This window comes from Zonotrichia leucophrys, chromosome 4 (genome assembly GCF_028769735.1).
Source record: "Zonotrichia leucophrys gambelii isolate GWCS_2022_RI chromosome 4, RI_Zleu_2.0, whole genome shotgun sequence".
Lineage (NCBI taxonomy): Eukaryota > Metazoa > Chordata > Aves > Passeriformes > Passerellidae > Zonotrichia > Zonotrichia leucophrys.
Genome location: NC_088173.1, coordinates 48,178,366 through 48,191,582, shown reverse-complemented (window position 1 = coordinate 48,191,582; position 13,217 = coordinate 48,178,366). Strand labels below are relative to the sequence as shown.

The 13,217-nt window shown below is 42.3% G+C and overlaps 1 protein-coding gene across 9 annotated transcripts in view; it reads left to right on the top strand.

Annotated features, from left to right (window-relative positions):
• The window catches only part of JADE1 (jade family PHD finger 1), a 133,719-nt gene that overhangs the window by 99,331 nt on the left and 21,171 nt on the right, over positions 1–13,217 (top strand). For 8 of the 9 annotated variants that reach the window (XM_064711555.1, XM_064711557.1, XM_064711561.1 and 5 more), the window contains one exon: positions 12,530–12,612. In XM_064711555.1, the coding sequence (XP_064567625.1) occupies positions 12,530–12,612 (83 nt within the window). Of the gene's footprint in view, positions 1–3,645; positions 3,690–12,529; positions 12,613–13,217 lie in introns of those variants that run through there. The other variant, XM_064711564.1, reaches the window with a different exon arrangement.

Sequence of the window (13,217 nt, the reverse complement as noted above, 5' to 3'; positions counted from 1 at the left end):
CATTTGACCTATCTGGATGCACATCTTTAAGCCTGGGTTTTTTTTTTTCTAAAATTTCAGTCTGAAAATGATTGGGGTGGTTTCCTAGGTGCTTTTGAATGCTTCACTCTGAGAATTTACTGCTGTGGTACACTGTGGCTCCATGTTCTTCACCTGCATGCATTTCATAGGTGTGTCTGTGCTGCCTCTGCTCAGGTATGGCCAAAGCTGCCTCTCTGAACAACCCTGGGCAAACTGGTGCTGAAATCAAGTAGTAAAGGTGAAGGGATTAGAGAAGGTAAGAACTAGCAGGCTGATTAGGAGTTCATCCAAATAAGGATTGAGCAAAATCTGTTAGAGGTGAGGAATGGGCTTGGTTTTGGAGAGCTACCTGCAGCTGGGGGATTTTGGAAGAAGAAACCCCAAACCAATCAGACATGTTTTTATTGGTTAGAAGTTTAGTTGAGGTTATTAAAATTGAAATCTGTGTACTTCCTTGAAGGTGATGTGTACTTCCCAGAAACAAAGCTGTGTTTTTATTTGTAAGGTAAAGTAGCAGCGCAAATGATGTCTACCATTAAAATTTAGCTTCACCCTTTTTTCATTCCTTAGCAGCTTTATAAAATAGTGTTTCATATTATTAATCTTTATTTTCACTCTCTTAGCTGTTTTCTTTAAGCCTTTGATCTCTTCATGTGCCTTGTGTAACAGCTTTTACCAAATAAAATATGAAGCAGTTAATCTTGGAATTGAAGTTCTGAAATAGATACCATTGACTGACCTGTTGCTGATTGCAGTGCTTGTTTGTAATGTCATTTGATGTATGACTGTTTGGAATAGAGCTATCAACTTAGTGAATTATATTTTCCACAATATCTGTTCCATAAATCATGATATAAGAAAATGAGTTTGAAAAAGAAAAGGAAGCCTCTTGCCCTTTTATGATATGTCTATTTTAAAGCCTGGTTATTGCAGATAACTTCACTGAATGAATTGCATGGCAAAGGTAGTGAGATTTTAAAAGTTTTTTCAAATATTATTTGAATATATACCATTTCCTTTGCATTACACTTGTTCTTTCCTTGATTATGTTGATTATGGTGGTTTTTTTGTTTTTTTTTGGGTTTTTTTTTGCCTCTTGTTACTGGGTGAATTAAGATATAGGTTCCTGCATACTCATTCTATTTCTATATACGTGTTCAGAAGGAGTGTTTAATGTGGGGTCAGCACTTGCAAGGCTTTTTGTCATTCAGACTTCCCTGAAAAGAATGACTGACTTAGCTTAGGTCCTTTCCTCTTTTCCTGTTACAGGAGATACCAGTGGTTCCTTGCAACTCTATTTGAATGTCAAGGGTGTCCCCTTACAGGTTTCACCTTCACAGGATCTCTCTTGCCTTTGGTAGAATTACTGATTACTCTTCACTATGTTTGTTTTTGTATTCTTACTTTGCCAGTAGTATCTCTGATCCACTGTACTTGCAGTAGTCTTAGAAGGGGAAGCAACTTTCTCCCCCAAAAAATATGAAAATTTCTCTTGATTTTTTTGTGGTATGTATTGAAGGCTTCAAGTTTTTTCCCCCCTCAAACAATATAAAAATTTCTACTGATCTTTTGTGATCTATATTGAAGATTTCAAGTTGTTTTTTCTTCTCAGAGTTTCCAGAGCCTGACAACAATTAAATTTGACTATTCTGGGACAACAATTACATTTGACTAATCTGGGTGTTTCAAACAGACATCATCTAATTGAAAAGCTGCAATTTTAATCAATTCCTGGTTGGAATCCTGTTGGCAAACACATGCTTCCCTTTCAGTCAGTGGTGTTTCCTGACCCTCCAGTGGACTTGTTGCTTCATGGTTTTTGAGCTTAGGGCTCAGCCTTGCTCTCCCTCATCCTAAATGGGGATTGTGCCTCCAGCTGCTGCAGTTGTGCAGCTGATTTCTGCATGCCATGCTTTACTAGGCTGTGATCAGGCGTCTCAAATTCATCATGAGGGTCACTGAGGAAATGTGGTTGGACTAACCTGAATGATGGTGATTTTTTGGACTAGGCTTGTGCAACCTGGAAAATATTTTGAAATCTACATTTTATTCTCTTGAGCTCAGGATCCTGAATATTTGGAATGTAATAGTAATGATGCCACTAATAATGGAATTTATTTAAAAAAAAAGGAAGTTGTTTTTCATTAGATCACTAAACTGAATCAGTTTCCTTGGTAGTCACAAGGAAACAAAGCTCATACCCAAGTGCTAAAAATAAATTATTCTGGAGATACAGTAGTTCTTCAGAGGGAGAAAAAGGTGCTCTCATCTTGTGAGATGAAAGAAGGGAGAATGGCTTTCATTTAGGGGCAAAATAGAGCAGAGAAGAAAGCTTAACAGCATGGCTGCAGTCCTGGAGTATGTACATGTATTTACTGACTCATGTAAGATATTTTAGTGTGGGTGTTTTTGTGGTTTTTTGCAGAATTTTAAAGACCTGCAGCCTAAAGTCACCACCCTTGCTTTCCTCATCACTTCTTTGCCCTCAGACTTGATTATTTTCCTAAAGCTAAGCTCCCAAAAGTATTTATTTCATGTACTTCAACCTAACTACTAGAACTTGTTAAGCTGTGTCCCCTTAGAATCAGAATTCTAAATCCTCATTTCAACGCAAAGCCAAAATAGCATATTTGAAGCACTGGGCAGGAGGTGTCAGTGCCAGTTTTGCCTGGCAGTTCTGAAGCGAGTCCCTGGATATCTGAGCATGTTCTCAGGGATTTCATTTTCTGAAATTAGAGGTCACTTTTGAACATCTTACCCGTGAAATATAATTGAATGAAAAATGACTGCAGGCATTGCTCTGGATGTTGAACTTTTGTCTAAATACAGAGGAATGGTGTTGAGAGAGGAGGCTTGGGGAAGTGCCTAAGAGTTTTTGCTCCTGAAAGCTTTTCTTCTTTGCTCACCTGGCAGAGCTTGTTTGTTCCTGTGGCCTTCCAGATAGTGCAGTACAGCAGCTATAATGGGCATTCATATTAGCCAGGCCCTTCATAAAAGCCTTGTCATGTACATGCTGCATTCCTCAAAGCCTGCAGAAAGGAAAGCAGTAATGTTCACCTCAAATCCATGACACTCCTGATTTCTGGTGGCTGGCTTTGATAGTTTTTAAGCAAATTTTGTTACACTGCATTTCAGCTTGCTGCTCTGTTGCTAAACCTTCTCTTTATGGTTTGGGGTCTCACTCTAATTAAATGTTAGATAGTGAAGCTGCTTCAGCTTTCCTGCTCAGTGTTTGACACCTGGCTTTTTAGTCTCATTGGTCTGTGAATCTGCAAAGGTGGTTTGTGCTGAATATTCCATATGCTGTTTCCTGGTGAGATCAAGTTGTGCAGTGGAGGAGTTCCCATTTGTAGCATCAAGGCATTCCTTTTTTGCATAAATTGGTTTGACATGTGGACAGCTTGTTTTTGAGAAAGGTCTGAAACTCATGGGCATTTGTATAAGGGGTATTGTGAGAAATCCAGGCACTCCTTGGTGTCCAAGAGAGTTTGTGTGCTGTTTCCCATGAGCAAGGAATTCAAAGCGTGATTTTATTCAGACTTTGCTTGCTTTTTCATTAATTCTTGGAGGGGTTATCAATTTATCACACTCCTACATGCAGAGTGTCCAAGAGGAGAACTGAAGACACTTGCAAATGAAAAATACTTCCAAGATTTACAGAGTTTCACGTGAGTTCTGAGAAATGAAAGATTTAATACCTGTGGATTATGGAATAGAGTTCTGTAATTTAGGCAGACCCTTATTGTATCATTGCTAAACAAATGTTATTTTAAAGTTAAACGAATTTTGCCAATATCCATTGCACTGACTGAATGAGGAGAATCTTAGATTTAGAAAGGGCTTTGAATCCCAGTGGGTTCCTGTAGTGTTTGAGATGGATCCCAGGGTGCCTTCACAAAGGTTACTGACTACATAACCTTGGGGGTGTGTGTCATTTACTGTGGAATTGCAGCTGCTGTTGGCCTGAAATGTGCTGATTGCATGTGCAGAGCTTTGTGCAGGAAGGAAGGTTTTTTTATTTTTCATCTGAACCTGCCAGGAGAGTAAGGGATGGTGACAGAACAGCAGAATGTAATGTAGTCACAGTGCTCAGAATTTGGGCGAAGCAGCAAGAGGAGTGGTCACTGTGTGCCTTTGAAAAAGGCTTGGTGAGTGATGGCAGATGGTAAGAACCAGCATCTTACCGGGAGATTAATCTCAGAGTGGGCCAGAGTGGCTTGTGCTGAAGTTGCTGGAACAATCTGGAAGAACGATTTGAAAGGCTTGTCTTGCCTGATAGGGTATCACATCTGAGGAGGGGACTTGCCATAATGATCGCCATCATTTGACAGGAGGAAAAGTTCCAGGAAAACAGCAGCTCTGGACATGAGGAGAGCAGGCATAAAGCTGTTCAAGTAAATAAAGTCCTCTGGGAAAATGTTTTTGCTGGTGCTGGGGTCCATCAGTGCTTGTCAGTTTTTAAACACCTCCTCCTAAGGGCACAGGAGCAGGCAATTCCTAAATGTTGCAAGTCAAGCAGGCAAGGCAGAAGGCTGGGCTGAGCAGGGATGTCCTCTTGGATGTAAGCCAAAAAAAGGAGGTGCATGCTGAGTACAATGAGGTCAGGTGACATGACAAGAGCACAGAGATGCTGCTTGGCACTGTAGGGAGAAATTCATGTGGCCAAAGCTCATGTGGAGTTGAAGGTGGCCAGAAATGTAGGGAACAATGAAGAGTTTTGTTAAATACATTAATGGCAAAAGGCAGTATTGAAATAGCATCAGCCTGTTACAGGGTGGGGATGGTCACCCCACAAACAGGGACAGGGATATGGACAAGGCAAGAGGTGTTTAATGCATTCTTTGCCCCTGTCCTCAATGCTGATGATGGACCAAGGGGGTCTCAGTGCCCTGAGCTGGAGGATCATCATGGTGAGAATCATCAATGCCCAGTTGACCCTGAACTTGTGCAGGATCTGTTGCTGCAGCTGGATCCCTACAAATCCATGGGGCCTGATGGGATTCATCACAGCATCCTCAAGGAGCTAGCTGATGTCACTGAAAAACATTTCTTGATGATTTTTGAATGGTTTCAGGAATCCTGAGACATCCCAGCTGACTGGAAACTGGTAGACATCATCACAGTTTTCAAGAAGTATGAGAAGGAAGATCCCAGAAACTACAGCTCTGTCAGTGTCACTTCAGTGCCTAATCATGGAAAAGATCAATTTAATCATGGTAAAGTCATGGAAAAGATTATTTGGGGAGGTACTGAAAAACAGCTGTAGGATAATGCAACCAGCCAGCACAGCTTTGTGAGGGGAAAGTCCTGCCTGTTGAATCCTTCTACAACAGAGTGACCTACTTGGTTGATCTAGGAAAGCCAGTAGATGCCATCTTTTTGGAGTTGAGCAAAGCTTTGCACACCGTATCTCAGAAGATCCTTCTGGACAAGATATCCAACACAGAGCTGGATAACCCTGTCACATGATGGGTGAGCCACTGGCTCATGGGTCAGGCACAAAGGATTATAGGGAGTGGGGTGACCTGCTCGTGTCCAGGCTCTGCAGGGCTCCCTCCTCGCCCTGTGCTCTTCAACACCTTCCTAAATGGCCTGGACATGGAGCTGAAAGGAATGCTAAGCAACTGTGCCAAGGACACTTCATTGGGAGGTGCTGTCAACTCCCCTGAGAGCAAAGAGGCCCTGCAAGAGCTCAGAGATAAGAGAGATGAGCAATCATCAACCAAATGAAAGGCAATAAGGACAAGTGCAGGATTCTGCACCTGGGGTGGGTCAACCCTGGATGTACAGACAGACTGGGCAATGAGATACTGGAAAGTAAGGCCACAAAAAGGGCCCTGGGGATCCTGTTGATGGAAAGTTGAATGTGAGTCAGCAGTGCCCTGGCAGCCAGGAGGGCAGCCCTGCCCTGGGGACATCAGGGACAGCATTGCTAGCTGGGCAAGGGAGGGGATTGTCCCCTCTGCACTGGGGTGGCCTCAGCTCCAGTGCTGGGGGCAGTTCTGGGGTGCCACAATATAATAAAGACATTAAGCCATGAGAAACCATCCAGAGAAGGTCCACAAGGATGGTGGAGGGTCTGGAAGAGTGGCTGAGATCACTTGGTCTGTTCAGCTTGGAGAGGAAGAGACTGAGGAGAGACATTGTGGTCTTCAACATCCTTGTGAGGGGAAGCAGAGGGGCAGGTACAGATCCCTTCCCTCTCATGAGCAGGGACAGGACTCAAGGAAATGGCATGAATTGAGCCAGGGAGGTTTAGGTTGGACATCAGGAGAAGGTTCTTCACCCAGAGGGTGTTTGGGCACTGGAACAGCTCCCCAGGGCAGTGTCACAGCACCAGCCTGACAGAGCTCACAAAGCATTTGAACAATGCTCTCAGGCTCATGCTGTGACTCCTGGGGAGGAGTGCAGGGCCAGGAGTCAGACTCCATGATCCTGGTGGGTCCCTTCCAGCTCAGCACATTCTGTGATGCCATGATTCATTTTTGGAGAGTCACATTGATTTTTCTCTACAAGACTGCTAGATTTGAGTACGCCTAAGTCCACTGGAGTTTCAAGGCCTTGACAACATCATGTTATCAGCCTGTGAATGGGAGGTGCTCAAATTGACTTTGATAACCTGTGGTAAACTTGATTTAAAACTTATGGTAAAACATTGCTACCATGGGAATTGGTCTGGGGCTCGAGTGGCACTTGGGTCTTGTGCTGAAAAAGATGATGAGGTCAAGGATTCCAGACTGTTATAAGAGGGACGTGTGCTGTGTGTGTTCTGTGAGATGCTAAAGCTCAAATCCGTGCTGCTGAGGAAAGGGATGACAGGTGGCAACTTGTGTTAAAGTGCTGTGGCAGGGAGCTGCAGGGATGGCTCATTAGGCGTGTCAGAGACTGAGCACTTGTGCTGTGGTGCTGTAAAGCACTGCAGAGATCTCATGGATCCACACATTGTTCAGCAGCTGCAACTGGGGAGTCGTCAGCTGATAGTGAATTTCAAGGAGCATTGCTGTTGACAAGAGATAAAAGGCTATTGCTTCTTGTGTTTTGATCTTGGATGAGATTATTGTATTATAATGTGCTATAAAGATAAGGAAGATAGATGGGCAAGCCCTCCAGCACCAGGAAAGTGAGAAAGGAAATTTGGCTTTGTGAAATGCTGTCTTAGGTGGTGTTTGCTTGCATGCTGCTTTCTGAAGACTTCGGCCCAGCCAGCTCCTTCTGTGCCTAACACAGTGGAAACTGCCCCCAGAATAGTTTGCTTCTGTTTGCTTTGTGCTGGAATTTGAGTCCAAGCAGGGAGATATTTCTATGTGGCACAGAGATGCTGCTGTAAGGAGCTGTGGGCCAGCACTAAATGGAGAGATTGAGCACCTCTGTTTTCTCCCCGGGCTGTAGATCTTTGTGACAGCGTTGGCAGCAGCACCTCGTTGGTCTCAGAGTGAGCTGCAGAGCGGCACAGGCATCTGCAAGGGCTGGTGCTAAGCAGGAGTGACAGGCAGACATGGATCTGTGTCAGGGCTGCTTTGCTGTGTCGTGCTGCCTGCTGGAGCAGGGGAGCAGCAGTGGATTTACCGTGGGAGAAGTGTAAAGAAGTGAGGCTTTGAAGTGTTCAGAGGCTGCAGCAGCAGGTAGTTCTGCAGGGACACAGCTGGGTGCCTCACAGGTGGCTTTACAACAGTCTTGTGCATGATACCTAATAGCTGAGACTTCTCTGCTCATGCTGAGCAGTGTATTAGTTGTGGGGTAGAATTCCCTGAGGCTTTGAATTGTTTTATTGGTTCCAAGCAATTTTCTGTTTTGATTGGATTTTTTTTTTCCTTGGGATGAAAACGTATTCTTGACAGATCATTTAATAAAATGATGCAGTTAAAATTGATTAAGTTTTTCCTTTTGGGAAGCCTGTGTTCTTCACAAGTGGGGAAAAAGAATGCACACTCCTTGATTGCTTTCTTTTATTATCAGGAGGCGTGTGTGTTACATACACCCCATGGCAGTATTATAAGAACACTGTATTTACAGTGTGAAGTGTTCATAGCAGCTTTGGGGAACAGAAAAAAATTCCTCTTTGAGTCTGAGAACTCCTTTGCAGCACCACTGGTGTGTTAGAGCTCTGCCTCCCTTGCTGAGGATGACACCTTTTTCATGCTTTGGGATTCCTTTTTGCTTTTTTCCTTTAAGTAGATAAATGCAAAAGGAGAACTAAGAGCAGGTAATAGGAGTAGGATCCCTCTCCCTTTGTTCTCAGTGATGAAATCCTTTTAAAACACACAAACACCTTGGTTATCTGAAAGAATCTGAACTGTGAGAGAATCCAAATAATCTTGGTCTCTCTCCTAGAGTGATGATGCTCAGTAGGCTACTGTGTTCATCCATTCATGTAACTCTTAATAAGATCCCTCTTATCTCTGATGTCTAAACAATGATGGAAATGCATGTTTTGGATGTCTGTATTTGGCTTCATGCCTTGGACTTGTGTATTTTTCGTATTTACTGTTTCTCACATGGCTTATGGTAGCATGGGCTCTCTTAACATCTCACTGTTTTTCCATCTGCTGAGAAACTCATTCTTCCCATGAGGTATATAATGGTATCTTACACAACTTTTATATCTTCCAAATCCCAGTGATTCAGACTTGCCTTACGATTTTTGAAAAAAAAATTAATTCTGTTTTACCATAACAGAGTTTAACTCTTGTCTTGATCTTTAGGTGCTTTTCTAGTCTTGGTGATCCTAATCCAGTTTGGGACTAGGGCTAGTACTCTTAAAACATGATGAACACAGTGATTTTGGATACTTAATGGAAGAGAATGATTTTGGTGAAGTGTCTGGAATCTTCCAGAAATCACTGAGCTAGGTTCATGTGCTTATTACAGTACAGAAGAGCTGTTTTTTTTTAAATCCTGTGTTTTGTTTTGACCAGAGTAGATTCTGCCTTCTGTATAATCCAGGGGTGGTTCTGCATGCACTCAGATGTACAAATCAGATCAGTAACCACTGAAGGAGGTGTAATGGGCTGTGAATTGCTGCTTTCAGTGAGGTCCCTTTGCTGGATTAAGTCTGAAAATATGGCAAGGATGCTTAATAGACAAATAACATCCTAAATTTTCCTCCTGCACTTCTATTGGTGTAGGCAGAGTGGGTGGATGGCTTATTAATGAGGGCTTTGGGAAATTCAGTGCCTTGGGCTTGGCACTGGTGAAGACAGTGACATTTTCCCATTAGCTTTGATGGAAGCAGAATTGAAACTCTGTTTGGGATTTCAGAAGTAGTTAGATTCAATACTCTTATGGGCTGGATATTTTGCTGTCATTTGGCTGGCTCTTTCAATTTCTTCCTTTCTTGTCTAAGCAGTGGTGCTGGTTTGAATCTGAATTCAAGGCTTACAGTCTGGCTTTGTTTATTCAGTGAGTAAATGTTTTCCCTATTGACGTGGAGCCCTTGCCAAAGGTCATCTGCTAGCTGCAGTGTGTAGTAAAACCTCAGTCCCATGAGGAATTCTTCCACTGTTTTCTCCTAGCATTATGTAGTTTGCACTGCTCAGAAAAATCCAGCAGCCCCTTCAGTAACAGTGTTTCCACTGTGAGTTCACCAGTGTTGTGTGCAAGGAAGAGGCTGTTACAGAACTACCTGAGAAACTTTCTTTCCTTATTCAGTGGAAAAAAAAACCCTCATTATAATAAATGCTGAGGAAGGCTGGCTGTGTTTGACTTGTCTCTTAAGCATGGAAATTTTACGTAGTGTGCTTTCATACACCACTTAAAAAATCCTTTAAAGTGAAGCTCCTGTAGTTTTGATGATAAGAGTTAGTTGCCCTTTTGTGAAACGTGGAACAGTTAATTAATCCAGTGACCAAACCCTTGTGTACATGGACACAGAAGGGTGCATTTAAGACACTTGTTCTGATGTGTAAGATGACACAGTGAGGAAATGGAGATGGGTGATATGGCAGGGATTGTCTTACTCCTCACCTTTGTAGCTTCTTTGTGGCATGAGAGAGACCTGGAAAAAGCTGCCCATACTCTTTTTTAATTCAGTTTATGATCAGCTGTCATCAGAGCTGAATTAAAGGATGCTGGTAAAGACCCAGAAGTACATCACACTGCTACTAGACTAATTTTGCCCGATGCTTGCCTTACTTGGGAACAGCTGTGTTAAAGCCTCCAGACTCATCTCTCACCCGTGGCATTCACATTCCCTGAACAGGATTCTTTCACCCAGGGTTTTTCTCCTGGGAAGCTGAGAAGCCTCAGAGAAAAGAAAAACAATTCTTATCTCATTTGTTTCTCCTGTGTTGTGCTCATGTGGAATGTGTTTGGACATTGTTTACCCACAGGAGATTGTTTCATTGCATTCTGCTGTGGGTTGTTTTCACTCATTGGCCAATTGGGGCCAAGCTGTGCTGGGACTCTGGAGAGAGTCTCGAGTTTTCATTATTATCTTTTTAGCCTTCTGTAAGTATCCTTTCTGTATTCTTTAGTATAGTTTAGTGTAGTATTATTTAATATAACACAGCATAATAAAGTAATAGATTAGCCTTCTGATAAGATGGAGTCAGATGCATCATTCTCTCACCTCGCTGGGGTTGCCTGCATTTACAATACTCACCAAAACTTGAATCAAACACACCTTGCCAATACAATTTGTTGTTCCTGATTCTTTCTCTTGTGAGCAGGCTCTCTCTCCCAGGTCCAACAGTGTACAAAACCACTCAGATCCACAAAAGAACTGGAAATTTCCAGGTGCTGACTTGTGGCAGCTAGTTGGCCAGATATTAATGTCTTGCCAATGGAAAATATCAGAACCCATGAGAACTGAATAGTAATCTGTGTGGGTGTGTATGTGCTCTGTGTCTTCTAGGGAGGCTGTTGATTAAAGAAATCACTTCTGTCTGAGTGTTAAAATGTTAATATTTACATTGCTGCATTGCAGGAAATAAATCTGGATTTTTTTGTCATGCATTTTAGCTGTACATCTCAGAGTTTTTGTGAGGGATTTTACTTATTCCCTTCTGACACCTTAAGGAGAGTTTGAGGATGGTCTGATAGGATTCTCACAAGAAGTTTGTACTCCTGCTTGTGTTTCTTCTTCAGTTTTCAAGGGAACAATTGGTAGTTAAATGATCTTGGAAGTCTGGCTTTTAATAAATGGCAGTCAGTTATTATTTTTCTTTCTTTTTTTCCCCTTCATAGAAAGAGGGAAGAGTGCCAATAACTTCACTGTCTCTTATATTAAAACACAAATATTTGCTTAAAAGCATCCTCTCTGTATTCTTACCTCGAGAGATAAGATTTTTAGCTATTTCCTGGGAACATTGCATCAATTTTGACCATTATGCATATTCTGTGTAATGTCTGTTATTCATTGCTGTGTTCCAGAGAGGTTTTATCAGGGCAGATTACTTAATGTATCACTAACTGAAAAGAGAAGACAAACAGATAACTAAAACCAAAATGTTTTCAGTCATATCTTTCCAATTAAAATGTTGAACAGCTACTTCACTTCTACAATGGTTTTCTAACATTTTTAATAGAGAACTTATCCCATCCTGTCTTTCTGATCCTCGAGAGGTTTCTGTGGGCTGGTGTGAGGTGATGCTGCTCTTGCAGACTGTAGCCTTACCCATTTTACTCCTACCATGTTTATGCACAGACAGTGAAGGAATGAGCAGTGTGGGAAGCCTTTTGCATCAGTTTGCTTCAATTTGTCTACAATTAATGTCCAGATCTGCAAATTCTGAGTTAATGACATAGGACTTAGCTTCCCTATCAGATAGACCAAGTACGAGTCCTTCATCTCTGCAACCCAGAAAGATTTATTGGCTTTTTATTTTCATTGCTGCTGTGTAGTTGGCAGTGGAAAATACCTGCTGTACCTGTGAATCTCACTGTGTTGAAATTGGTTGATTTGTACAGGTATAATACATTCTGGTGTCAAAGCACTATCTTGTCAGAGGAGTGCAGATTCTTTCTCTTTTTCCTTCCCTCCTGTTACAATATTTCTGAAAGCTGACAGAGACTCTGTCAAACACTTTCAAGGCAAAAAGGTATAATTTGTTTGGAATGTAATGAATAATTATGCAGACAAAAATTATGCAGCCACACTGGGAGATTTGCTGGGGAGAAGAAACAACAGCTTGTTCTGTGGGCTCTGCTGTGCGTGTGTGGCAGTGTGCTTCATTTTGCAGCAGAAATCAGGTAACCAATGTAGCTATCTAGGACATTAGCTTCAAAGAGTACATCCCAGGCTGTTGGCAGAGCTCCTGGTCAGTTATTAATCTGCAGGAAGTCATTTATTGATGCTCAGGGGGAAGGATGCTCTGAAGTGGCTTTTTTGGAATGCTGGGTGGAAGGCAGGTAAGTGCAGTGCAGCCAGGACAGGCGCAGCTCAGCTGGGAAATGGGAAACAGAACACACCCAGGAGAGTGACCACAGAAATTCAGGATTGAGTGGCTTTTGAAAGAATTTCCTGGGGGTTTGTCACAGAAGCCTGCAAATTATCATTTCTGTATCCTAGGTCTGTCTACCTGGTCCCAGCATTCCAGATCTCAGCGTCGCAGGACTTCGTGCTCCAGAGATGAGGACCGGAAACCTTCTGAGGTATTTCTGGAATTTAGCTTGCATTTTGTTACATCTCTCAAAGTGCCTGTACACACAATATATCCATCCATCTTTTCTGGTAATGGATCTCTTTTTTCTCATTTACTTTTTTTTATTTTTTAAATTTTTTTTCCTCCCTACATTTTGGCTGGCACATACTTTCCCTCCCTCACCCCTTCTTCCCCTCTCCCCCCTGCCCCGAAGATTAGAGAGTTCAGCTGTTGGCACAGCTCCTGCCAGCACCAGTTTCTATCTGTGAATTTTGTTGTAGTCTGACACCCATTCAGCATAGCTGCAGAGTCTTTCTTGTGCTATTTTAGGCATTGGGGTTTATTTGCAGCTTGATTTGTGAACAGTGGAAATTTACATTAGGTGCATTTATTTCATAGTTTGTACTGGGGCTCTGTGTGTGTGATCTTTGCTAAAGTGCTTGTCAAACTAGAAGTCTGCTTCCTGACAGTTCTGTCTCGTCTAGTGCTTTGAAGAAATGCTATCAGGGGAGATAAAAATCTTTGAACTTTCCAGGTTGGATCAGCTGTTAGTAACACACAAAATGTGATCCATTTCTTTGGAAATGTTCTTGCTGAATCTTCCTGGCTTCAGGC